Source organism: Falco naumanni, chromosome 5, assembly GCF_017639655.2.
Source record: "Falco naumanni isolate bFalNau1 chromosome 5, bFalNau1.pat, whole genome shotgun sequence".
Classification (NCBI taxonomy): Eukaryota; Metazoa; Chordata; class Aves; order Falconiformes; family Falconidae; genus Falco; species Falco naumanni.
The window spans coordinates 6,981,004-7,008,039 of NC_054058.1; the positions used below are offsets into that span (position 1 = coordinate 6,981,004).

Here is a 27,036-nt window from a genome sequence, read left to right on the forward strand (position 1 = left end):
AGGAAGCCTAGTGCTCTGAAAAGACAGAGGGAGGAACCTCTCCAGCTTTGAGGAGCCAGTCGACCAGGAGCACGCACAGCTGGAGGAGAGGAGTGGGAAAGGGGGAGAGAAAACACTGACACTGGCTGCTAAGGATGCGCTGGCAGGCGAGAAATACTCCCCATGACCACAGCTAGGTTGGCGGTGGGATGGATGGAGTGACGGAGCTGCCCGAGTCATGAAAGCAGGAGGCGACATGAAGATTGCTGGGAAGGCTGTGTGTGTTTTTGTGCTGTTCACCATCAAGGTCATGAGTACAGTAGGTGAGTCTAACTGGGACCAGTCAGCCACAGGGATGGAAGGAAGGGAAATATGCACAGCTATTTTCTTTACATAAAAGCTATTCACCATGCTGTGACTTTCCTTAATTACTAAAAGTTATGGAGCACAAGTTAAACGTGCTTCCCCAAAATCCAATCCTACTTTTCTTTCTTCAGGGGCTACAAGGCTGCCGGGAGTTATCCCTATGACTTCCATGTAGGCAGTTATTTAGTGACCCTTAGCCGGGAATGTATCATTTGTCACAGATAGACTTTTTACTCAGACCACTAAATCCACATCATCTGAGAAACTGATCCATTTGACATATTAAAAATATTCCTGGGAAAGTATTTGTGAACTTGAAGGTTCTGGCCATGTGGTTTCTGCTGAAGAGAGGCTGCAGGTGCTCTGAAAAAGGGCAGGGATCTCTTGTGTCTTTCTGAGGAGTGGTGGAAGATCACCGATGTGCTGACAGTAGGGAGCAGTTTCTGGAATTTTGTTCTGAAGCTAAAGGGCAAAGTCAGCATCAATAGCAGGAAAGGCTTTTGTGGCAAAGACAGTGGCATTTCTAAGCCTTTCTAACCTTGCCTTCTGGTGTAGTTGACTTGGTTTTAATACAGTTAATGTCTCCCACATTTGCATTTCTAGAGCTTGTGCTCTTCCAGACAGCACACGGCAGTCCAGGGACTTGGCAACAAAACTAGGGATTTGAGCAGCAGTTCCAGAAACTTAAACTGTCTGTGGATGGAGGGAAAAGGCAGATAGGTCTGTGAGATACAAATTAAAACACGGATATCTATGAATAATATGTAACACATAAGCATGTGTCCATTCCTATTAGTCCATTCCCATTATGCACATGTAGAACTAAACTACATGAACAATAGTTGTTCTATTCCATTTGGCCAGAAAATAAAAATGGCTCCTTGGTGCTGTTTTAAAGCAAAATGGATGCAGTCATCATTGGCAGTGAGGGAACACCTGTCTGTAATGTGCTTGGCTGATCAAATAAGGTATCCAAAATGGTTACCTCAGTGCTACCCATTGGAAAAAATTTAAATACTTCATAAACATTATTAAAGTTTGCAAAAAATCTAAATTTAAAATTTAAAGGATTTAAATACTTCACAAACATTATTAAAAAAAACTCACAACAGGCACACTGGAGGTAAAAATCCTGCCCCTATTCTGCAGGTAAAGAACTATCTCAGAAGAATACTGAGGAACGTGCTCAGGGTCGTACAGGCAGGTTATGGTAATGTCAGAGACAGTTAACATTTTAAAATACAGCTGCTCAAAAAGTAAAGGAGTATGGACATGTCACAAAATGTTGAAGAAAATGGGGAAGACAAAGGAAAATCCTACCAGCAAAAATTCTTTTTAATAATTGACTTTGCTGGAAATATTACAAAAAAAATCCAATGCCAAAAAGTGGGGTTTTTTTTCACCCAAAGGTAATAGGATTTTAACTTCTTAGTGTCTTGGAGAATCAATGATATTCCCCTTCAAAGAACATAGAAAAAGTTGTTCAGTTAAAATCTAATTTCATGCTTGAATGCTGCGCCCCCCCCCAAAAAAAAAACAAAAAAAAACAACCACCAAACTATGTCCCCCCTTCTGAAGACTAGAGAAAGCTACTTTTAATGAAGTAAGGTCATGAAAAAACTGTTGTGTGTAACCAGGCTTTATCTACAGTAGCATTTTCCTTAACATTTCCTTGGGTTTTGTGGTTTGGTTAATTGTTACAAGAGCAGAAGAGGCAGCTTGGAAGCAAGGCTGAGGTCACTTCATGATTGTCCCATCTAGATCTGCCCCCAGGTAGAGCTGGATAATATGCTGCTGGAGCTGCTGGTGCTTGATCTGTACTAACAGTCCTTCTGTGACAATCCTCGTAGCAGCAGCAGTGGAAAAGACTCAAAATCTTTTCAGTAACACTTTGAGGACTTCTCTAATTGAACTAAGCAGACAGGACACCACAGGTGGTTCTGTACATGCTCCAGAGGAAAGGGTATAATGGAGGGTGAGATCTTCAATGAAAGGCTCATGCAATAAATTTCTTTTTATCGGATAGAGATTTGCAGTGGTGGACTGTGTAAGTCTTGCACCTGTAGCTGTATCCTCTGATGATGGATATGACCAAGTGCTTCAGAGGAAGCTGAAAGAAATCCATTGTCAGTAATGAGACGTGATTCTCTGTGGTTGTTCAGTTTTACCAACAGTGAAAAATCAAATGGCATTGCATCAGTGGTGGAACTAGAGTATGTGAGGCGTATAAAAGTGAAGTAGTTTACTGAGCAGCCTGGCTAGAGTTCAAGTTTACCTGCATACGCAACTTTCTTGAATGCTATTGCTTTCATTTAGTTTCTTTCTCAATATAACTTGTAAATTCTCTTTCACTAGTGTACTAGTGTTTTATTACCTTCTGACTTTTTCTGTCCTCGTGTGTTTAGTGCTCCTATCTCTGTTGCTTCCTATTCTAGTTTACCATGGAATCTTGGTGCAGATAAAAAAAAAAAGAAAATCATACTCTAAAACCTGATTCTGGTAAATTTACATTTGTCTCCATTTCAGTATTTCTTTGCTGCTCCTTTGGGTTTATGTGCTGGAATCTTTCTGATTTCTTTTGTCCTAAACACAGCTGAGTCCAAGCAACCTGTTTCTCTTACTCAAATACTTAAAACAGAATTCTGTACTATTAAATTAAGCAAAAATTTCCTCAGAAGACATCTAAATTGCCCTAATACAATCTCCAAAGCGTGTCCTTCTGACATTAATGTTTTGTTTTGCTGAGGTCCAAATGCATTGTCTGAACGTGTCTAGTTTCAAAACCATGGAAACAGGGAAGTTCAGTCTTGCAAGCTGACCACGTACTCCATGACTACAAAGCAAATTTCTGTAATTGTGTATGCACTTGTAGAAGTACATGCTACTTAAAACTCACAGTTGACATATTTTGTATTTAGAGGTACAATCATTTGTAAGAAAAAAGTGTAGGGAATCTTCTTACGCTGCCTTACCTTTGTGCTGAGTAAGAAAATGTAGGAAGAAAAGTACTATGCTAAAGCTAAGCACTGAACAGGTATGACTGAGATTTTAACCATATAAAAATGAGGTCATAAATGTGTTTTCACAGCAGTCCTTTATCTGTTCTCTGCAAAGTATGAAAAAGAGAGCATACAACCTATTGTTTGCAGTCAATGATCTATTTTTGTTTAGAATAGCAGGACAATGCCACTTAAGCATAAATAAACAGTACAACTTATTTTATTTTTCTTCTCATGAGGAAGAGAGTAAAAGGCCAAGTTCAGGATGCAGAACAGAATATAAAACATGCTGTATTTTTTTCTGTACTGACAAGTAGAAGGGCCCTTTGCACTGCGTTACACATGGTGTCACAGTGCTACTCTGGAAGATATACTACCCAAGGCACTTTGGCATCCAGCGTAAATCCCTTTTCCCCTCATCCATTCCAGCTCACGTTCTGCAAGGATGAAGATCTACTTACTTTGCACACAGAAGTTGCTATGCCAAGTTTAAAGTCTACAGCCAGACAACAGCTTGTTAAATTCAGTGATGACTTATTGTCAGCTGGGGATTTGGCCAATGGTGTTTGTTCTGTAAGCTGGATGACTCTAACACATCATTTAAACACCAATTCCTCCATTAAAGAAGTGTAGCCATCCTTTTTTCTAGAGTTATATTTATATTGAGACATAGCCCATCATATGTGAGGGTGGAAACAAAACTTCAGAAAGGACCCCTACATCACTGCATCAAATTGCCTTTTTTTGCAGGCATTGTGTCATTAAACACTTTTCATGAGCAATCTAAGCATCAAAAAAAGCACCCACCTTATGGAAAGGCTGTTTTTCTTCCTGATTGAAGCAAGATTCTCTATTCTAATTTCCAGCCTGAATTTGTTGTACTACTTATTTTTATTATTATTACATTTTGAGCTGCTGAATTTCAGCACACATCTATCATTCTACTCATCAAGGTCCTTTTTGTGTGACATTTCCATTCTTTATCTTAATAATGCTATATTCTTCTTGCTTTCAACAGATTTCCTCACACACTCCTGATGCAAATGCCAATGCCATCAGTAAAATCGATAAACAGAATTACCATAAATATCTTCTGCTGAGAAACTTTATTAGCAAGCTACTTTTAACCTGACACCTTTTAACACTGCCTTTTGCTTCCTCTCCTTAATCCAGTTCTTTATCCATCATGTTTCCCTCCACTTGTCCCTCTGTTCTTCAGCTTAATTTATGATTTTCAAGAGGACACTGTATCAAACTGCATCTCTAACTAGGTGAGCTTTAACATCTTTCCTTTGCCCTCAAAATCAGCCGTCTTGAATGACTGCTTGAAAGGATGCTGGAGAAAGCTAAAGAGAATTAAAAGATCATAGAAAAATTAGAAACTAGAAATGGGCAACTGCAAAGGTACATTCTATCTTGAATGGGAAGACTGAAACCTTGGGATCATTATTAAGTTCTGTCAGTGTGGCCACCTCTCTGCAACATCTACAGTCATATTAAAATTTGCAATCTAAAAAAAAATCCAGCCGTGCTGCAGGCATGTAAACCAGAGTTTACAATGACAAAGTATATTTTTCTGACTGTGTTTTAGGGTTGCTATTTCAGCTTGTATGAGACAGAAGGATATTTATATTGCAAGTGACACAGTAATGGTGGCAGAAAAGAAATGTGTTAAAAGGAGACCAAAAGAAGATTTTGAGTACAAGGAAGAAAGGAATTTCTGAAGACAGGAAAAAAACCTAAATAGAATTAAATGGGAATAGGAGGTATTTTCAAGGAATAAGGATGAATATGGATAAAAGCGTGTCAGTAGGAAACTAACAATAAAGGTATAAATCTCTTATTGTGTCCTTTTAAGGATACGAAAAAGCTGTGATCGCACTTCAAAAAACAGTCATATGAGCTCAGGCCGTATTTCTATCGTGAAGGTTAGAGTAGCCTAACTACTTACTACTCATCAGACACACAGGGCTGGTTTTCAGCCTACACTCTGTCCTGTGCTGTTGTGGCTACATTTTCGGAGCCACAAAGCTGCCGTATATGAAAGCCTGTCAGTACTTTAGCAATCCCTGTGCTAATATGAAGCACTTCTATTTGTCTGTGTCTCACCTCATTCCAGACAAGCCTTGCCAAGTGCCACAGGCAGCCTGTGGCAGTAGTAGGGGCGAACAGATGCGGAGCTCAGCCTGTTGTATCTGGCCTCTTCCAAGCGTCCGGTAGGGCATTTTTGATTATGACTTACTATGACTCATATAATATGTTCCTTCCAAGATACAGTTAGTCATTTTCTTGTGGTATGATCATTGTTTCAGTTCATTATACCTCCAAGTTGAATACATTACAATCTGTGGGGTGGGGGTGGTGAGGTGCACCAAAACACTGTGGTAGATTGTTACTGTAAGAGATAAAGACACGATAGAATGATGTCTGAGGAAGTAACACAGTCTCTTTGCAGTGTGAAAAGATCTTTAACAGCTACATTTCTGAACAGTCTGTGATGGACTTGAGCCATTTTGAGGGGAAAAATATGTTCTACTGTGTGTTAAAACCTGATATAAAGAATAACAGAGGCTGGAAATCTTTTCTATTTGAAAGCAATCAAAAGCACTTTCAAGCTGTATAGCTGTCTCTGATTTTCTGATGATTCCCCTGAAAATTTTAGTGGCTTCACAATCAAATGTTCCTGTTTTTAAAATCTTTCTTTCTCCTTTTACTGTGAGAAAGACTGAGAAACAGGAGAAATGACTGAGTAAGTGACACCGCAAAGGAACTGGTGCAACTAGTTGTCCATGAAAGCTGTCCAACACACTATGTTTAAAAAATAACACACCATGTTAAAAAAAGCAGAACAAAGTCTTTCCCCCAATCTTTTTCAATTACAGTAGTTCTAGCATGACAACAGTAACCAGAACATTTTTGAAACACAAATGCAAACTCCTCAGCTGAGTTTGTTTTTTCCTAAGAGGATATGTCCGTTTTCAAACGTAAAAGTGGGATCTGTCAGTGCATTGGAATGTGCACTCAATGCACTGGAAGAGAGCTTGAGAACCTTCTCAGACATGGCTTAAAATCTTCAACAGTCAAGGAGAAACAATGAGGGGTAGCATAATACTATTGGTATTATAGTTAGAAGTCAAATTGGAGGACCTCAGTCTAAAGGCCTCCTACCCTACCCACCAGTCAGATGAGTCTCCAAGATGAAAACTGCTCATGATGGATTTGCACCCACCACCAAACTAGGATTCTGTAGCCCAGAACTGTACAGAACTCCCAGAACCTGACTTCCCTATTTTTCTACATCAGCGTGACAGATAGCACATACTCCTGGGCTCCTGGGCTCTGCTCGTTCCAGCTAACAGAAAAAAGTTACTGTCATTTTCCAGAGTGCACTCATTTATGAATAATAAGACTGAAAATGAGAAGTTATTTACAGTAAATGTGTAGATACACAATCCTTCATTTCACTCCCGTGTGCAATGACATAGTTAACAGTACTGACATTTAATTGTTGTCCTATGGTTATCACTGCACAGGGATGAACCTGATAGCTCACACCTCTTCAAATTTCTTGTTCTCTGCAGCCCCACAGGCAGTAAGGTCCTTGCTGCACTGGTTATCCCCTTCTTCAGCTACACCAATCTGTCAGTTCAGCTCAGCTACAACATGGGTTTTCACCTTGAGAGAAGTAGCAGTGCAGTGTACTTGTTTCTGGTCCTTTGTTTGAATAGATGAATGCTGACGTGTATGCCACATATACCCTAATGTATCGGGCATAAACTAAACAGCTATCACAGAGGAAACTTTAGCAACTGACTTTAAGTCATTTTAAAGCATGAAATCACCATTCCAGAAAATAGTGGTGCAGTGACAGGGTTGAATGAAAACACTTGCAGCACTGAATCTGTCCTCTTTAACAGAGTAGAACACTGTGATGGTTTGCGCTGGGGGAGAGTTAATTTTCTTCACAGCAGCCAGTATGGGGCTGTGTTTTGGATCTGTGCTGACAACAGTGTTGATAACAGGGATGTTTGCATTGCTGCAGAGCCGTGCTTGCCCAGAGCCGAGGCCTCTTCTGCTTCCCACCCACCCCAGCAGCGAGCAGGCTGGGGGGGCACTAGAAGCTGGGAGGGGACACGGCTGGGACAGCTGACCCCAACTGCCCAAAGGGATCTCCCACACCATACGAGGCTCAGCATATAAAGCTGGGGGAAGAAGAAGGAAGGGGAAGACGTTCACAGTTACGGCATTTGTCTTCCCAAGTAACCGTTACGTGTGATGCAGCCCTGCTTTCCTGGAGGTGGCTGAGCACCTGCCTGCTGATGGGAAGTAACGAATGAATCCCTTATTTTGCTTTGCTTGCGTGAGCAGCTTTTACTTTACTTATTAAACTGTCTTTATCTCAACCCATGAGTTTTCTCACTTTTACTCTTCTGATCTCTCCCCCATCCCACCGGGGTGGGGGGAGTGAGTGATCAGCTGGTTGTTCTTAGCTGCCAGCTCTTGTTAAATGACAAATATTTCTGTTTGTTTAGTTTGCCTGCACAGCAGGCACACACCCTTCAGATTTAGTGAAATTCCCAGAGGGAAGGGGAGATTGTGTCTTCCCTCAGAGCTGCTGAGTACGTATCCAGAGTGCAGGCAGGCACAGGCAGCATAAGGATGGCAAAGAAAGCAGATGGGGAGACGTTGGCAAAGGGCTTGGCTGGAGCAGACCCACAAGAAGTCATGGAAGTGATGGAAAAAGGAGCTCAGAAGAGATCATGTGGAATGTGTGCAGCCTGACAAGTCACTGAAAGTTGGTAGAGCAGAAGAGAGGGCTGGGGTAAAGAACCTGCTCTGTAGGTGCACAGAGAGCAGGGGAGAGTTATTTTCAGGCCTTTTATTTTTTTTTTTTTTTTTCATGAGTATAGCTACCAATTCTGTGTTCACTGAAGAGCTTTCGCTTTCTAGCATATTGTTTTATGTTCTAATGAAACACATTTTTAGAGACTAGGTGGATTTTGGTATGCTCACCAGAAACAGAAAGCAGAGCATGTCCAACCTCAGCCCAATATGAGGTCCTGTCAACATCTATAAATTGAAGGAAATGCTATGGCTGACTAGGAAGGACAGGATAAAGATGAAGATAATTTTTATTTAAAGGATTGCCTTTGTGCTAGTGGATCCCGTAGCTATTTACAGATTGATTCCTGACAGTGTACATTTTGGACTGCTTTTAAAAAAATCTAACTCTGTAATAAAAACCAGCAGGTCTTGACATCTGATAGACTATATTTTAGCTTGAAATGGACAGAAAAGAAAATCCTCTTTTCATCAGAAATTTTTATGAAAATGGCTGAAACTATTCTTCATCATTTGGAAGTTTCTCATCAAGTATTACCCGATCCCACTCCCATTTTGCTGGTGAGTTACAAGACTTTAGCTCACACAGTTCAAAACCCTAAATTATCTGAACTTGATACTATGCTCTGTGGTAAAATGAAGCAGAGGTATTTTTTTGCATGTGCTTTCTTGGAAGAAGAGGAAGCATGGTGGAAGATTTCTGCACCATGTGATAATGTGAGTATCTATGGAAATGGAAGCACTGTAACTGTCCACATGGCTGACAAGCAGGGCTAATAAGCAAATGCCCAGCAGAACTATCAGCCTGGCTACACTGGCTTTGGGACTCAGTCTAGCAGGTATCCACTGCACTCTGCCACCACAGCATGCTTCCATGCCACATTGAACCAGAAGACGATCAAAATAGGCACAGGCTTTGCAGTTAAACCTTGCTCCCTTGCCATTGTGGTTTTGTTGTTGTTGTTGTTGGGGGTTTTTTTTGGTTGGTTTTTTTTTTTTGTTGTTTCTCTGACTTCAACACAAAGGCAGTTTTAGACAGTTCTTGGGAGAATGTGAACAGGCTAACAGGATCATAATATAGGATAAAACCCTCTCTTAATAATATATTTCTGTTCTACAGAGATAAAAATACATTCCTTGTTCCATCTTAGGAGGAGGTCTTCAAAGTCCTTTCAGAAATACAAATTAGCCAAACCCTTCAGGATTTTTGGCATATACATATTCTGTAAAAGAATATGATCTAAAGATCATGTTTCTAGCAGCATGCATGAGAGAAGAGGCAAAGCAAGGAAGAAAGTACACAAGTCATATTTACACTAATGCCACTTATCTGCACTCTACCAATGAAAGAGGGTAGTAAAGTGAAAGCAATTTAAATTTATTATGTTTGTAAGGGCTCTTTACAAAAGTAGGAAGCTGTATGGAAGGATAGAATAAACAAGAAGATTTTTTACTAATTAATCTACTGTTTGGGGAAAAGCTCTTGCCTTGCTAAAAGCCTTCTAAATTAGTAAAAAGATACAGGAGAATTCAGAATCCTTCCACAAATTTGTTGTAAACCTAAAAATGTATTTAAACATGATTCAGTAGATTTTAAGATGACTGGGGTGGCTTATAATTTGAAGTGAGTGGTACCTGATTCATTCAGGGGAGAATATGACAGAAAGGCATAGAAGAAAGCACCGCTTTCACTCCGTTTTTCTTTACAGTTTCGAAGCACGCAAGTGGTTATGTTGAGGAACTTGTATATTGCAATAGGCTGCTTAGGAGATGTAGAGTTGAAAGTCTAGTAAAATGATACTGCTTTAATATGTAAATAAAAGCGTACACAATTAAATATGCACAACAGTCTCATTCCTGCCCAATGTTTGCAAATATCCAAAAAACCCCCAGCCCCGACACACAGGCTGTTTGAATGCTTAGGTTTGCTTAGTCATTTTTAGATGAAGTCAGCCATACTGATGACATGAGTCGGAGGTCTGAGGCTCTTGGCAATGTTAAACTGGGAGAGGAAACACTTTGTTCTCCAATTTTCAGAGACATTCACAGAACTCACATCCAGAAACCATCATGAGACAAAGAGCTTCTTTCAGTTCCTTTCCTGGTAAAATCATCTCAGTTTAAAACACACACCTCACATTCTCTTGAAATGTCATCAAGCAGAAAAATCTTGTCATTTAAAACCACTTCCAATGTAATAGTACATCACAGGACACTGCTGACAATTGAATCAAGGAAACAAGCATTTGTGGGGCTGGTGGGTAATTTGTGTATCAGAAAATGGTGTGAATAGATAGAACTTTTCTTCTTAAGCCATGCTTGGAAACATTAATCAATGAATCCTGGCAGTATTGAGCAGCGGGAAGCTAAATACTGTTTCCTTTATGTAATAAAAATGGGAAGCAGATGGCTTCAGTGAAATATTATTCCCACCCGATTTTCCTCTTCTACCAGCAACACCCCCCCCCCCCAAAAACAAACAAACAAACAAACAAACAACTTCTCAGAATTACACTTTGACTTCCAAATTATAAAGCTGGAGGAACTGATACATTACAGCATTGTACAGTGTGGGGCAATATTACAGCTACACCTACATCAATCTGCAGTAGCGAGGTCTAGGTTTGGAAATGTCTTCACACAAGGGATATTTAGTCCTCAAAATGAAAAGGCAAAAACCTTTAAAGGAATCTGTAAGTAGTTTAAACACAATGAACTGTGTTCATTTCGCAAGCCAGAAATCATTTCCCAGGAACACAGTTGAAACAGAAGGAAAAGTGACTGAGCTCGAATGGTTCAGAAGGTAATGAGATTTCAGACAATGTTTTTAAGGTAAAACCAACTGTAGTTTTCTCAGAGAGGATAATAGTAGTGATTTGACTAATAATTTGAAGTTGATGCTCATTAAGACCATTTCTTACAGCACTGTGAATGTTCAGGAACTGGGCTTCCCATTGTGCCAGCCAGCAGAGGTCATAAAATTCCAACTCTGGGTAGGGGATAGTGAAACACAACAAAGTCAGGTCTGGTGTTTCTGAGGAAGACTTTGACAAAGGTTTGATTAATCATGCAAAACTAGGCTCTTCTAGTTCTTTGCATATTCCAGCTGAACCTTCAATTGCTGCTTTAGTATATCTGCTTGAAAAGTTTGGAGAGGGGGTTAACATTTTTGGAATAATTTGTGAAAAACTTGTTTGTCAGTACAAATCAGGTTGGTTAACTTTTGTTGTCCTTCCAGATTAATGCATGGTTTGAAGGTAGTGCTCTGATTTCTCCTGACACTCAGATCTCTGAATGCCACTAAAAACCATTACTCAGCCCAAGTAAAGAGCAACTCAGGGTTCCATCAGAGACACAGAGCACTCAGATCAGTGGTTTAGTCTCAAACTTAAATGGTCACCTATTAAAAGAGGGAATGAGTGAGGTGGTAAATGGAGGCTGGCTTGGGCTACAGCTATGGATATTATTCCTTTTAACTCATCAAGTATCGCATTTAGGAGATTATGAATAAGAAAGTTATTTACCTGTGACAGGTCTTTTCAGGTGATTATTTATATACACACATTGTGGATTTTTGGGGTTGTTTGCTTTTAATTTCAGCAGGATCTAAAGGACACAAAAGTCCCATTCTTTCATGTACTCTTCACACTAGTTTACAACCTGTGCCTGAGACTCTTGTTTTCTCTCAGTCTCAAAAGTGCCTCACAAAGGAGGGTCAGCTGCCAATGTAAGTGTAGGCAGCACTAATGCACATATAAGCAACTCATCTTGAAGAAAAGTTACAGGTAACCTTTCTTTTGTCTCTAGCTGCTCACTCACATGTACATGTGTACTGCAAATAAAACCCACCATGGAATACTTTATTAAGGAAAAGGTCCCAATGTGACTAGTTGAAATAAACCAAAATAACCAACAGTCCCAAAGGTGCCATCATGTTGAGAGGCTTCAATGATCAAAGAAATAGTTAAATTAATTTGAGGCTAGAAACTTGACCCCTTGGATGTGTCAGCTGAAGACACAGGCAGATGAGGGGTCCCAAATCTGGTCAATATAAAGACAGCAAGCATGACTCATGTTAAATATGTGCAAAAAAGAATGAGTCCTGAAAGCTCGTAGAGGAAGAAAACCAAGGCAAATTACTTTCTTGGCTAAGAAGAAATTCAGGGACCCATAGTAAATAAATAAATAAATATAAATATTAAAGGCAATCCTGAGGGTGAATCTTGTATTGAACAAACACTGCACACAGAGGAGCCATAATAGTGATCTGGCTCTCTGTCCTTCTGTGGTAACTTCCAAAAAACAGGAAGGGAGAATTAAGTCCAAGATTTTCCATACAGATAATCTGGCTTCAAGTACATAGTTCATGGATCATGAAAAGATAAAGACAGGAGGTATTGTGCCTGACTCCAAGCAAGAGTCATGTTTTAAAACCCAGAAGAGTCAGCGTCATAGAAAAAATAAAATAAAATCAGCATGTTTCCAAGCAAAGGCAAAGCAGAATTCAAGAACAAGACATACTTACTATTAGAGAGTCAACACAGTTGATACATTAACTGAATAAAGTTTCTCTGAAATTTTAGCCTTGCAAGCAAGAGGCATAGGGATATGGGCATATTTAACACCTTCGTAGCTGTGTGCCTGGCACAAAAATGGGTAGGTCTTACATTTGTGTCCTACAGGGACCACTGCAGTAAAACCAGAACAGTCACGGTGTGAATGCATATGTACACATTGTGTACACTCCCAGTTTGAATTTATATGTTCACAAAGATTCAGAAAATGAAAAGACACCTCTGAGAAGTTAGGAAAAAACCTTTACTCCTGCACAAAGCTCCACCATGGTTATTTGTTACACCTCTAAGAGGTATATACAAGGCCTTAGCCCACAGTGTTGTTGATAGTATTGACAGGGTAAACTATAATAGTCCACTGGCTCCATAATCCACAGCTGTAATAGGAGATGACAGACAATTCGCAGATGAGCATGGACAGGACTGCACGCTGGTGTGTGACCATGCACACATTGCTCTGTGAAGCACAGAGCAGAACTCCAAGGCTATGGGTGATGTCCCTGGCACGTTCTCACATGTCCTTCTCCTTTCTCTCCTGCAGGGAACCTCGAAGTGTCAGCAATGGTAGGTAGCACCTCTGTGCTCACCTGCACTCCCAGACCAAATACAACTATGATAATATGGAAAATGAGCCCCAAGGTTGGAGGCCCCTGCACCTTGGGATACAGGGCTGATCACCACAAGACAGACAGAACAAACTGCAGTGACAGCATAAACTGGAGATCCAGACCAGATTGGGATCCTGCCCTTGAGATACGGCAAGTGGGAATAGCCCATGAGGGAAACTACACCTGCGAAGTAGTAGCAACAGAAGGGAATTTCCATGAGATGTACCACCTGACCGTGCTGGGTAAGGGGCTCCTTCCCCATTTCACAGTTCTGCAAAGGACCCTGTCTGTGCCTGGACGTACAAAGCTCCTCTCTCCATGCACCGGGGGAAGTGTGCAGTAAGAAAAGGACCTTTCTTGCTGGGAGAAAGTGTCATGCATTTCATTGGTAGTAGCTGTGTGTCTCCCTTCTTACTTCCCAAACCTCTTCTCCCTTCTGCTACCCCCTTTTCCACTGTCTAGTTAGAAGCAAGAGGTGTGAAGCAATTTCCAGTATACTAAAAGAGGACCCTGCACACGCATCCACTTATCCCATAGATTCAATCATTAGTAAATTAAGAGAACTAAAGCAGCTGACAGTAACACTTCCAAGTGCTGAGATATTCTGTCAAAGACGGGATGCTGTTACCCAGACCGTAGGAGGGGACCCATTTCCTCTCATGCTGGCATTCAGATACATCTTAAACCACGTGTACTATGGCTGCTTAGCACAAAAGTCTAATTCAGCCCTGCGCTTGGGATAAGCCCCCCTGCAATGTCCAAGAAAACCTCCTCTAATGGCATATGGCTGCGGTGACTCACCTGAATGGGGGAGAGTTGTCCAAAAGGGAAAAAGGAGGCACGATCTTGGTCTCTTGTGACTTTGGCCCGTGTCGCTGTAACGGGGTGGCACCTCCAACCTTCTTCTCCTCTTTGCACTGTACATTTTAGGTAGAGAACAAGAACACCCTATCCCAACTGCAGCAAACTAACTCCATGCATCTCCCCCCCCGACGCTTTGCAGTTCCCCCCAGGCTGACCGTGCGCTGTGATGATGACGATGGGAGGCCGGTGTGCGAGGCAGGGGCAGGGAGGCCGGCTGCTCAGATCTGGTGGGTCCCAGAGAGCAACTCCCCCCCCAGGGAAGAAGCCCATGACAACGGGACAGTGACTGTTCTCAGCAAGTTCGCAGCATATAGCACCAACGTGACTAATGCAACCTGCTTCATGTCCCACCCAGTGTGGAACCAGAGCATGGACGTAGGCTGTCCTCCCCCAGGTAAGCTTCTCTTTGTTTGTTTGATGTATAAAATCCTGGTCGGCTTCCAGTGCATTTCTGTTCCTTCTAGGGACAAAAATCCATAAAAACTATAGAAACCTTCAGTGAAGTCCTATATAGACAAAAGTACCGTCCCCAGCTGCCTTTGCCCCAAAACATCACCAGCTTGTTTGTGTTCTAGACACTATTTTCGAATGGGTTCTTCTCTAAGAAGGATATACATAAGTGTGATAGTATTCTTTTGGTATTGGAAATGTTGTTGGGTACAGAGAAAAAGCATTCATGACTTTATAGTGTTAAAATAATCTCTTTGAAGCAGAACATAAGCAAATTTTTTTTTTATATGCAAATGTAGAGTCTCTTGCTGAAATCATGGCAAGGGAGAGAAAGAGAACCAACTCTTGTGTGGCCAGCAGAAAGAAAGAAAACATTTCATTGCAAGTTGTGAATGTCTGAGACTGTAAGACATTTGGTTTCTGGGTTTTGCTTTTTTTTGTTGCTTTTGAGAACTATGTGAGTTGCAGTACTGAGATATGCTGAGTCCTTGACAGGATCTCAGGTATGGCTTAGTGAAAAAATATTGTGAGTGTTCACTGTGGGATTTGTGGGATCTGCTTTTGTCTCTGATACAGACTCCATTTGTGTTTCTCAGACAAATTTCGTTACTGACTTTCCCTTCTGCTGAAGGGGATTATGTTTATTATATGAGCATGCTGAGAATGTGTGTATGTGCTAAAGCAGCTTTAATCTGTACTGAAATAATAGAGAAATGGAGCAGTGAGAAGATATAACTGATGCTAACTCTTTGTGTTTAGAGAACATGAACCTTACCCGGTTGTATGTCTCCATCATTCTTTGTTTCCTGAGCATTATCCCCTTCGTGGCTGTCATGTACTATTTTAAGCTCCACATTGACAGGTATGTATGACAGGGTGCTAAGGAAAGATTTTCTAGTGCTAGAAGAAATCTTTAAGTACTGTTTCTGTCTTGAAATCATATAATTCTGTCAGTCTGTGCTGTTTATGAATAACTGAATGAACTACATCAGATATTTCTATACTGCAGACACTGTACGTTGCACACATCTTCACTGAATAATGCACCTGAGTAAAATAAAAACAGGTAGCATTTGCAGAGGAACCTCATTGCATTGACTGTTATGCTAAAGGGGAGCTCTTCATTCTAAAGGAAACTGGGAGAGTAAGGCTGTTCTTCAGATACTGTGATAGTCTGTCAGTGTCTCTCTTGTTTAGATCAGGGGTTGCTCCTGATGCCTAATAAGTTCTATCAAGTACCAGAGGACTTAGCCAGTGCTATCCTGCCATATCCACAGAGGGGACAGCAGATTGTATCTGTATTTATGAAAAAGCATCCTGGGTGAAGCTGGACTCTAGCCTCTTTAGGTTTTGCTATGGAGAAAAAAGCAGTAAATCATTTGTGCAGAGAAAGGCTGAATTAGCATCTGTACCGAGTACCTCAGCTATGTTCCCTCCTTCCCCTATTCCAAAACTGCTTTTCTCTCAAACCTTCTCCCTCAGAGGTGAAGAATTAGTTCAATACAATTTCACTAACTTCAAATTGTACAACCTTTCAGAGGACTTTGATTTTAATCTGCTTCCACTTTGTGCTTAAGCGCCCACAAACATGAGAAAAGACCTCTAAAGAAAGTCAGGATGCCATATTTTCAGGATCAAAAGTCAAAAGAGAGGGGCATGAGAAGGATTTTTGGCTTTACTCTTGATGACAAAAAGAATAAATGTTTCATAAGCTTGCGAGCAAAGAAACCGAGCTGTGATCCAGCCAAACCTAGGATTGAGGAAGGATTGTGTTTTAATACCCGTTTTCTTTTCCACAGACTGTGCCACAAAACCAAAACTCCTGAAACTGCTCCCACAGATTCCCCACAGGTAAGGAGAATGATGCAAATTCAACCATCACCAAATCAGCGATCTTCTGGTAGCCCTGAAAACATGGTCAGTAAAGGGAAACCATGAAATTTTTACTCTCTGCTTTCAGCAGGTGCTACTGTGTCTTGTCTGTTTGCTCTTAACTGTATCTGAGGACAAAACAAAGCCTAGCATCACCATCATTTTGACTTAGAGCAAATAATAGAGGCATGTTTCAACAGCAAAGGCTCAGCAACTGCCATCTTTACCTGAGTATAAGAGTGAGTTCCACCACATCTCCCTGGTCATATCGGATACGCTGACCACAACTGCTGTACAAACAGCAACAGTACTGAGGAGGTGAGGCAGTATCATGGGAATATTAACAAAGCTATTAGTAAACAAGAGGATCAAACAACCAAATTAACAGACACAGGGGAGAACAAGAATATCCCTCTTGGGATATTGTGCAAGTTTTGAAGGCCACTCTTTATCTTGTATGGTCAATCCACAATCAAAGAACCAACGATACTGAAGACAAACATTTATAAAACAATGGAAGGAGTGCTGAGCTGCAAGCTGGGGGGTATTTTTGAATTCCCCATGCTGTTTCAATTGCTCTGTGTAGCTGAGCAATTCACCCAACAGCTCTGTGTCTCTGTTCTCTGCTACCAAACATAAATAACAGCATTTCTATGCAGGCAAGACATGTTACACCTATATTATGAATATCTGTGCACCTACAGTAAACACTAGGTTCAAATTCTGTCATCAGTTAAAAAATTGTTTCAGTTTAAATTTCTGAAAAGACTTAGTTAATTCTAGTTACTGTTATTGCTGTCCTACCTCCCAGTTGTTGATGACAGATGCAGCTGCATTTAATGCAAAATAATGACTGAAGTACCAGTCTGTCACATCATGCAACTTTCATTAGCGTGTCTGTAGAATGAAATTGTAGACTGATGGAAGAATCTATCACAGTCAAGACTTTAACATGTTATTTGCTCTTTCTAGAGAATTAGACCCTAATACAATTTTTTTCAGTCTGAAGTAAGTGGAGTAGAAGGAGAGGAAAAAGAAGCAGGTGAACAAATACCTCAGCTTTACCATTCAAATCTTTAACAGAAACAGCAAAACAAGTTCTTTGCTAGAAAAAACAATAGTTTTTATCTTGAGTCCAAGAAGAATAAATATGGGAGCACTATTTCCCAGTTACATTCTTCAGTCCAGATGAAATGCTTGCAGAGTCGTGCCAAACTAAATTGCCCCTTGTATTTACAGTTTTTGGTTTTGTTTTGCTAGGAAGACACAATGGAAGTGGAACCTTATACTATTTATGTGCAGAAGGAAAATGTAATTTACAACTCAGTATCTGATCTGACAGCGGGGCAGAATCTTCCACAAGGACTGTCACCAGCAACATGAATGATTCAACAACACTGGAAAGGGAGAGAGACACTTTATAAAACACCGGTTAGAGAAAGAAATTTCTCAGAGGACTTCTTCAGATTTTGGGGCAACAGAGCTCGCTACGTCTGTTCAAACACTTGTGCTTGCTGATGAGTCTGTATAGTTCTTTTTTCCCCTGTTTTGCCTTCTTCCTTGGGAAAGAGGTTTCCTGTTATTCCTTGGGAAAATGTGACTGACCCCATGCCATAGCTTTTCCTGGAAAAGCTGTTGTGATCAGTCTTCCTTTTGCTGTTCTTGCCTTGGAGATCCTAGTTTTGCCAGTCACTTCTAGGCATTACTTTGATGCACTTGACACTATATTGCACACATTCGGGAGATGGGAGGAGTGTTATGTCTGAACTAAACTGAAACACTCTTCAATCAATAGCCACTTTTTTCTAATTTACAAATTACTAACATAGTGGCCTGAGTACTGATCATCGCGGAATAACTCAATTGGCAGAAGGTATTGGTAGGGCAGACCTTTAATACCCTAGCCCTGAAAATGGAAACGAGTGATGAATTTAAAGGTCATCCACTAAGAAAGACACTTCACTGCATGGTTAATTACTTGTTAGGTTCACATTCAGTATTTCCACTAAATGTTTGTTCTGTATTTCAGATCATTGTTATGATTATTTTTCCATAACATTTTCTGAAAATAGGGTATTCTTCTCTTTCTTAAGAGTATTGTCATCAAGAAACTGTAAAAGAATCAGGTTACTCAAATCCAGTAAGCTACTTTTAACAGAAAAGAAATCCAATATTTCACAAAACGAAACAAGTTCAAATATACCTTCTATAACTGTGCAATAATGTACAAAAAGGATAAAATGCTTGCTAATTCTAATCATATTTATTTTAACTACCACAACTGAAGATTTTTTCATTCATATGCCTAGATATTTTATTGATATTCTTTTAAATATATTTGCAAGCCCACTTTTTAATGTGTAAGTTAGCTTATATTTCTTAATTTGTCTCATGTTGAGGTAACTTCTCACCTTCCCAAAATATCCTTTGGGAATAAGTCAAATAAACTGTCCTCTATATACTAGCAGTTCTCAAACTTTTTGGATTGATACCTTACTAGCTAAAATAGGAACTGGCTTTACAGTAAGAGTAAAGAAATCCTCTGTTTAAAGTAAACCTCTGTTTACTACCTCTTATTCCAGTATTTTTAAAGACTGACTAGATACTTGGTTTGATGGTGGAATCAGAAGAACTAGATTTTTCCTTTAGATCACAGAATCATAGATCATAGATCTTCAAGAAGACAGTCTTAAAGGTGCAGAAGCAGGCCATCCCCGTGTGCCGAAAGGCAAGTGTTGGAGGAGAAGCCCGGCCTGGCTGAATAAAGAGCTTTTGCTGGAACTCAGGTAAAAGAAGAGAATTTATCACCTTTGGAAGAAGGGGCAGGCAACTCAGGAGAACTGTAAGGATGTTGTTAGGTTATGCAGGGAGAAAATTAGAAAGGAGAAAGCCCAGCTAGAACTTAAGATGGCCACTGACATAAAGGATAACAAAAAATGTTTTTACAAATCTATTAGAAACAAAAGGAGGGCCAAGGATAATCTCCATCCTTTATTGGATGTGGCGGGGAACATTGCCACAAAAGATGAGGAAAACGCTGAGGTACTTAATGCTTTCTTTGCTTGTCTTTACTAGTCAGACCAGTTACCTTCAGGGTACTCAGTCCTCTAGCTGGAAGTCTGTGACAAGGAGCAGAATGAAGTCCCCACAGTCCAGGAGGAAACAGTGACCTGCTGCTCCACTTAGACATGCACAAGTCTATAGGGCCGGATAGGATCCACCCGAGGGCACGGAGGGAGCTGGCGGAGGAGCTCGCCCAACCACTCTCCATCATTTATCAGCAGTCCTGGCTAACCAGGGAGGTCCCAGCAGACTGGAGGTCAGCCAGTGTGGCACCCATCTACAAGAAGGGCAGGAAGGAGCATCCGGGGAACTACAGCTCTGTCACTCTGACCTCGTGCCAGGGCAGGTTGTGGAGCAGATCACCCTGAGTGCCATCACGTGGCACATGCAGGACAATGGGGCCATCAGGCCCAGCCAGCAGGGGTTTATGAAAGGCAGGTCCTGCTTGGTGAGCCTGATCTCCTTCTATGACATGATGACCCACCTAGTGGGTGAGGGAAAAGCTGTGGATGTTGTGGATGTGCCTGGGCCTTGGTAAAGCCTTTGACACCATCTCCCACAGCATCTCCTGGAGACACTGGCTGCTCATGGCTTTGATAGGTGAACTCTACACTGCGTAAAAAGCTGGCTGGCTGACCCCAAAGAGTGGTGGAGAATGGAGCTACATCCAGCTGGTGGCCAGTCACAGGTGCTGTTCCCCAGGGCTCAGTACGGGGGCCAGTCCTGCTTAATATCTTTATTGACAATCTGGATGAGGGGATCAAGCGCACCCTCAGTAAGTTTGCACACAACACCAAGTTGAGGGGGGGAGTGTTAATCTGCTTGAAGGTAGGAAGACTCTGCAGAGGGGTCTGGACAAGCTGGACCAGTGGTTTGAGGCCAGCTGTGGGAAGTTCAACAAGAAAAAGTTCTGGGTCCTGCAATTGGGTCACAACAACCCCATGCAATGCTACAGGCTTGGGGCAGAGTGGCTGGAAAGATGCCTGGGGAGAAGGACCTGGGGTGCTGGTTGACAGCCAACTGAACATGAGCCAGCAGTGTGGCCCACGTGGCCAAAAAAGGTCAACAGCATCCTGGCTTGTATCAGAAGTAGTGTGACCAGCAGGACTAGGGCTGTGATCATCCCCCTGTACTCAGCACTGGTGAGGCCACAACTTGAATCCTGTGTTCAGTTTTGGGCCCCTCACTACAAGAAAGACCTTGAGGTGCTGGAGCGTGTCCAGAGAAGGGCAACGAAGCTGGTGAAGGGTCTGGAGCACGAGTCTTAGGAGGAGCGGCTGAGGGATCTGGGGTTGTTTAGTTTGGAGAAAAGGAGGTTCAGGGAGGACCCTATTGCTCTCTACAACTACACGAAAGGAGGTTGTAGAAAGGTGGGGCCTGCCTCTTCTCCCAGATAACAAACAATCTGACAAGACGAAATGGCCTCAGATTACACCAGGGGAGGTTTAGATTGGCTATTAGGAAACGTTTCTTCATGGAAAGGGTGGTCAAGCATTGGAACAGGCTGACCTGAGACATGGTGAGATCAGCATCCCTGGAAGTGCTCAAAAAACATGCAGATGCAGTGCTTAGAGACACGGCTTAGTGGTGGACTTGGCAGTCCTGGGTTAACGGTTTAAACTGATGACCTTAAAGGTCTTTTCCAACCTAAATGATTCTGTGATTCTACAATTCTATGAAATGTCTTTGACACACATTGCTAGAGATTTCTTTTGTGATAGCCTCCTGAGGGCTATGACCCCATGGCTGGAAAACAGATTTCCAAATTGATCGCAGTTCCTAAATGTATTAGTCGTGTAAACTGATACAATTGGTTATTTATTCTCATCTAGCAGCTATGAAACAGCCACTTTTGTCCAGGTGCTCTCTGCATGCAAGAATTGTTCTCCATTTCTGTATGTTATTTTAGAATGGAAGGCAACAAAAGTCAGTATGAGTCAGCTACAAACAAGTTTTAAAGGAACCTCAGTTTCCAGTGACTTACCAAAGAGAGCCAGTCAACTCAGTCATTCCTCTGAAATTCCCCACTTAATATAGGTGTAAAACTGTCCAATGATTTCTTCCCACGCAAAAACAGTGCCATCACTTCTTACACTTTTTTTCTGTGGACTGGAAAGTCATTTATGTTGTTCAACATCCACAAAGTTGATCCTATGAGACAGCAGCTCTTGAAGGTAGACTCTTGCCAGTTTACATGTAACATATTATAGTTACCGAAGTATAATACCTGCTGACCTGCTGTCTGTAGGGGTTTATGATCCTTTACAGGCCTATTACACTGGATTAAATCATGTATGTTCCAGACCTGAATGTTGCTAAGTTGCTAACTGGTTGATTGTATCCTTCATCCTCTACTTTGTTTCACATTCAGGTCTGCTATATTTGGAAAGCAGGATTTTAATTTGTGACTGTAATAAATAATATGAGCTAAGAGTCTTGCGTACACACACACACGCAAATATGCTCTTTTTCCATAGTAGCACAGAAGGTCTAGAGGAAAGTCCTTCCTGCACTCCTCTTCCTCCATCAGGGTACTTGCTACTTCTCTTTGCAATGTGCTGCTGTTGTGCTGCAGTCATCCTCCATGCAAAAGTGCTGTGTTGACTGTCTCTCAGCAGTCAGGCAAGCCTGCCCTCTAAACTCCCCAGAATGTTGCGAAGTCACAGGAAGAAAGTCAGCAACTTTTCAGCTCTCCCCATGAAGAAAGGTTTTGGCTTTAACCACATTTACCAATGCTATCGCTTGCTGCAACGTTTCATTTTGCTAAATTTGTATCGCCCGGTTTTACTGCTATATTTTATCTTCACACACACATTCCAGTCTCTTGACAGTTTACAAGTGCCATTCCCGCTCTAATCAGGGCGTTAATAAACATGGTTCTCTTACTGAGCTCACATGCACAGCAAGTCAGCAGATTCAGTACTGTTGTGCATCCACAGAGCAGCTGCTCACCCAACAGCAGCAGGCTTCCTTCAGACTAAGGGCATCATCTTTAAGATGGCACTGGCAGTACTAAAAAATGGATACACTACAAATCCTGAGACTGAACACAGCTTCTGTACCTACATCAATTCTTGGGCCTCTCTAACCAGAAATAATTTCCCAAATAATAAAGAACAAAATCAAGCCTGTCATCACCCATTTAAAGCACCGTGTAAGATTGCATTAAATGGCAAATTTGGGCAGAAAGGTCATTATATCATCACTTACCTGCTTCAAACAGCTTCCTTAACAACAGAAAGTGGTGTTTCAGATATTATCCTGTCTCTGCAGCCCAACAGGTTTCAGGACTTACAACTACAGTCTCCTGCCAGTATCATCTACTCATCTTTGTGGTTTACTACTTACAGCCTAGTTTGCAATCCTGCTTCCATCATAGACCTTCTGGTTCAGTGTGTGACTGCTCTGTAGTTCTGCCCAGCTAACTTCCAGTTATGAATTAAAATTACTTCAGTATCCTCTGTTTTCATCCGACTGGCAACAGAAATGTAAGTTTTTTCATTAGAGCTGGATGACTTTCACATGAGCACTGACATAGGCACCTGCCTCTAGACATGGCAGGGACTTCCTCATACAAATCTGAAGAATTAGTGTGTTTCCTTTTACAAATCTAGAGAATGAGTGTTCTCTAGTGTTTGTTGGCAAACAAACACTACAGAAAAGTTTTTCAAAAACATTCCTTAAAAGAAATAAAAAAGATCAAAAATCTTTATAAGCAGAACAAAAGCTGATTCATATGTAACTGGTAGTGAAAGAAAAGTAAGCAATGCATTTAGTCATAACTAGAAAGCAACCTCAAAAAATACATTTGCACAGAAAGAAGCTACGCAGTCAGACCAAAACCTTTTCACTGAAAATGCTAAGCAAAGAATTTTCACTACTGAATATATTTCACTAGTGAAAAAGTCAGAAAGGCTTCCATAGCCTAACCTGCTCTCCCTTCCATTCACTATTGAGAAATCATTTATCTCTGATGGACTAAAGATGCCAGGTATCTTTGGCCACATGTTCATTTTACAAATAATTCACCTTGTGCTTTTTGTCATTTACCTCAGATGGGACACTCCTCAGTTAGGAAACTGCATAAACATCCAGAAATGTTTCAACGTCTTTGCTTCACTTCTGCGATGACACCTGTTGAATAAAAATTACTTTTTTTAGTGTGGGGGACATGCTGGAATTGCTGTTAATTGCACAGGTCAGATTGTCTTGTAATTCGCTTACAGTCTCCATCATCTGCCTCTGTCAGCATTTCCCCTCAATATATACTTTAAACTGTAGGCATTACAAGGAGATGTGATCTCGAGGTTCTGAGTTTGCAAACCTTGACTAAAGAAAGAATCCTAATCCACAACTGGGTCTCCAACACCTTATGAAAATACAATACACAGAATCTGCAAACTAAGCTAAATGCGAAGATTGTTTGCTATGTATTATGATTTATATTAGACAATTTGCTCCAGGGGATATTGCTTGCATAGCTTCCTCCCTAATCAGTACGTGTGAATCTCTCCATATAAAAATCTGAGAATTACGCTTGTTTCAGTCCACAGTTATCACACAGATCCTAGATGCAGGTGCTAATGCTATGCAGCAATATTCTAGCCTGATTCATCAAACTCACAACACTGCACTTTGCCTGTTTTCCTCTTTGTAAGAGGCTATTCTTACTAGGCTCCACTAGTGTACCAGCCCCACTGTTTTTCACATTTATTTGCTGAGTTCCAGTCATTATTGTCTAGGTGTTAGTATTAGCTTTACCAATCAGTCAGCTGCAAAACACTAATACATTACCAAGCCCGTAGTAAGGAGATGTACATAGTCAGCTCTCTTCTGACAGTATCAATATACTTGCTGCAGAGTGGTTTATGTATAAAGAGGTCTGTACTCAAAGACCTAGAAGCCTGAGGCTATGCCCACTCATGCTGTCTGTTGTTTCTTGATAACCCTGCAGGTTTACTACAACTTGCTAAGGTCAATGCACAACAGAAGACCTCCATCTTTAGGCTGAAGGCTATTCTCCCTTACAACCTGTGCTTATCCAGCTGAAAACACTGGCATTGCACTGATGCTGTAACAAAATTTGACCTTCTAGGATGAGTTAGGGTGAAGTGCTGCTACTATTTTTAAGGGGAAATTTGAAACTGAGGCTGACTTGTAAAATGATTGTAGTAGGATACCTAACAAGTTCTTTTGATGCCCTATTTTAGCTTCAGTTATCTTGATCTTCAGCCTCCCACAGCTGTTGAGTAAGGCAGAAGGCAATATGTCACTGTGGTAAATTGTGGGAGAGAAGAAAAAGGGAGTTCACAACCCTGCTGTTCAAAGTTACAAATGTGTTTATTCTTTATCAAAGATTCTAGGGTTTTTCCCTTCACCTCAAAGCCTCCCAGACGTATATATATATATATGTATATTTTAAAAAATTTTAAATACTTTTTTTTTTTTAGCGTGGTATTTTCAGATGATACATCCTGGGAATAAGAAACATTCTGGCTATATCCAAATGTAAATGGTGATTCAGGAACACCTATTATGACCACTAGATGACAGTTTCACCTCACCCTGTGAAAAGCACTGCCACTGGAGAAACATTAGCACTCCATATACTCTCTTATTAGATCTGGGATTCTGGTGACTAATTTTCTTACATGTGGAGCTTCATTTGTGACAGGATGTTCTCACACCAAAAAAAAAGGCATTTTCCCATGCATGACACCATTGAGCAATATGGCAATTTTAAGGAAAATCAGCAAAAATAACGTACTATGCACGAAGAAGTTCATTCAGAAATGATTGGAGATATCTCCATGGTATGTGCAACACTCAAATATGCAACGGTAGGTGGGTTCTGAGTGTATGGAGAAAAGAACAGGGAAAAGCCAGTGGGATTTCTAGGGCTGGGGTAGTAAAAGGCAAATTGGGAAGATGAGGGTGCGATTAATGAGAACTCAAAGGACTGCAGTTAGTAACAGGAGTTCCTCTCCTTTTTCAGCTCTCCACCTACTCAGTGGGAAGGCTCATTCTTCTCCTTTTTATTATAGGAACTGAAATCTATCTACCACCCTGGGGTCCACAGAGCAGCTAATTCCCTCTTGCAGCCCCCCCTGTTTCCATACTTCCTGGGTTGCTGTTCCAACACAGGAGGTAGGTGCATGTGAGGTCCCAGCAGAAAGCCAGCAAAGGACAGGCATGTCTGGGCTAATTAGTCCGGCTGCTGATAGGACCAAAACCACAGATTTGCAGTAGAAACCTTAGGAGAGGTCCTATGCCTTCAGTAAAAGCCATCTCCTCACTTCCACAGACCCCTGGCCTCAGTACGGATAGCAGCAGAGCAGAATGCCATCTGCTCCAGTGGTTGTTCTATTCAGAAAATTGGACCTTATATTCCAGAAAAAAAATAAACATCTGAAGTCGGCTTTGTCCAAATTTCCCACTCTTCTCCCTTGTATGCCACTCACCTGCAACCCAGAAAATTACACAGCTCTTGACAAGGCAGGCATTGTCATCACATGAGAGTTGATATCAAACTTAAATCTCCACGTTTCAGCTTGAGGAGAGGAAAAGGAAATGGGTGAGAGATCACTGCAGTGGGTAAGAGTGATCAAAACCTGATGGAAAACATAATGGAGAAAGCATGCCACGACCACACTTTCTGCTTCCATGAAGGACTAAACTGGGGAGAGACTCGTAAACTATGGAGAGTTGATGCCGGCCCTCCTTTTAACTGTAGGACCTATGTATCACCACTCTGCTATGTGGGGCCTTTCTGTCTTAAGAAAATCCTGTGAAACGTGACCAGGAATTTCTGATCACCGGAAAACACAGGCATATGCACCTGTCACAAACATACATTTCACCAGCACTTTGCCCCTTCCCCTGTACCTTTATGGCGCTCCCACAGTGAGAACCAGGGACAAAATACTTTTTAAAGGCGCATCCCATCACAGTCACACACCTTAATCCCCTTCACATCCTGGTGAGTAACCACTTCCCACCCTCAGTTCAATCTACCCATATATGCTTGTTTCTCCCTTTCCAGTTCTCTGTAGACACTCAGACCTCGTGTTACTGAAATTCTAATGAAAATGTTGAACATTGCCAAAATAAGGCTCCTGTATCTAGTCACATCACAGACACATTGCAAGGGTCTGAAGATGCACACACTAGGCTATATCATGTGAAAAGCTGTTCATCCAAACACAAAACAAACAGATGTCTGGTCATGGACTTGTGTGATCCATCATGCTCCTTGGTGTGCTGTTTCAAGAAAGGGAGTGTGTGGCCCTGGTGTGAGGTCCCAGCAAAGAACAGGGGCATCTGGGCTAGCTAGTCCTGCTAGGATCAGCACAGATCTGCAGTAGGAACCTTAGGAGTGGTTATATGATGGTGGCTTATAGATGAATGACTGTAGGAACA

General features: G+C 41.3%; 1 protein-coding gene across 1 annotated transcript; it reads left to right on the forward strand.

Moving 5' to 3' along the window:
* On the forward strand, positions 1–19,012 carry LOC121089428 (cell surface glycoprotein CD200 receptor 1-A-like). The gene is made up of 6 exons (XM_040596643.1): positions 1–302; positions 13,302–13,610; positions 14,372–14,626; positions 15,442–15,544; positions 16,482–16,533; positions 17,815–19,012. Exons 1-6 carry the CDS (start codon positions 218–220, stop codon positions 17,935–17,937), a joined length of 927 nt encoding a protein of 308 aa, XP_040452577.1. The 5' UTR covers positions 1–217; the 3' UTR covers positions 17,938–19,012.
* Positions 19,013–27,036: the final 8,024 nt, after the last annotated feature.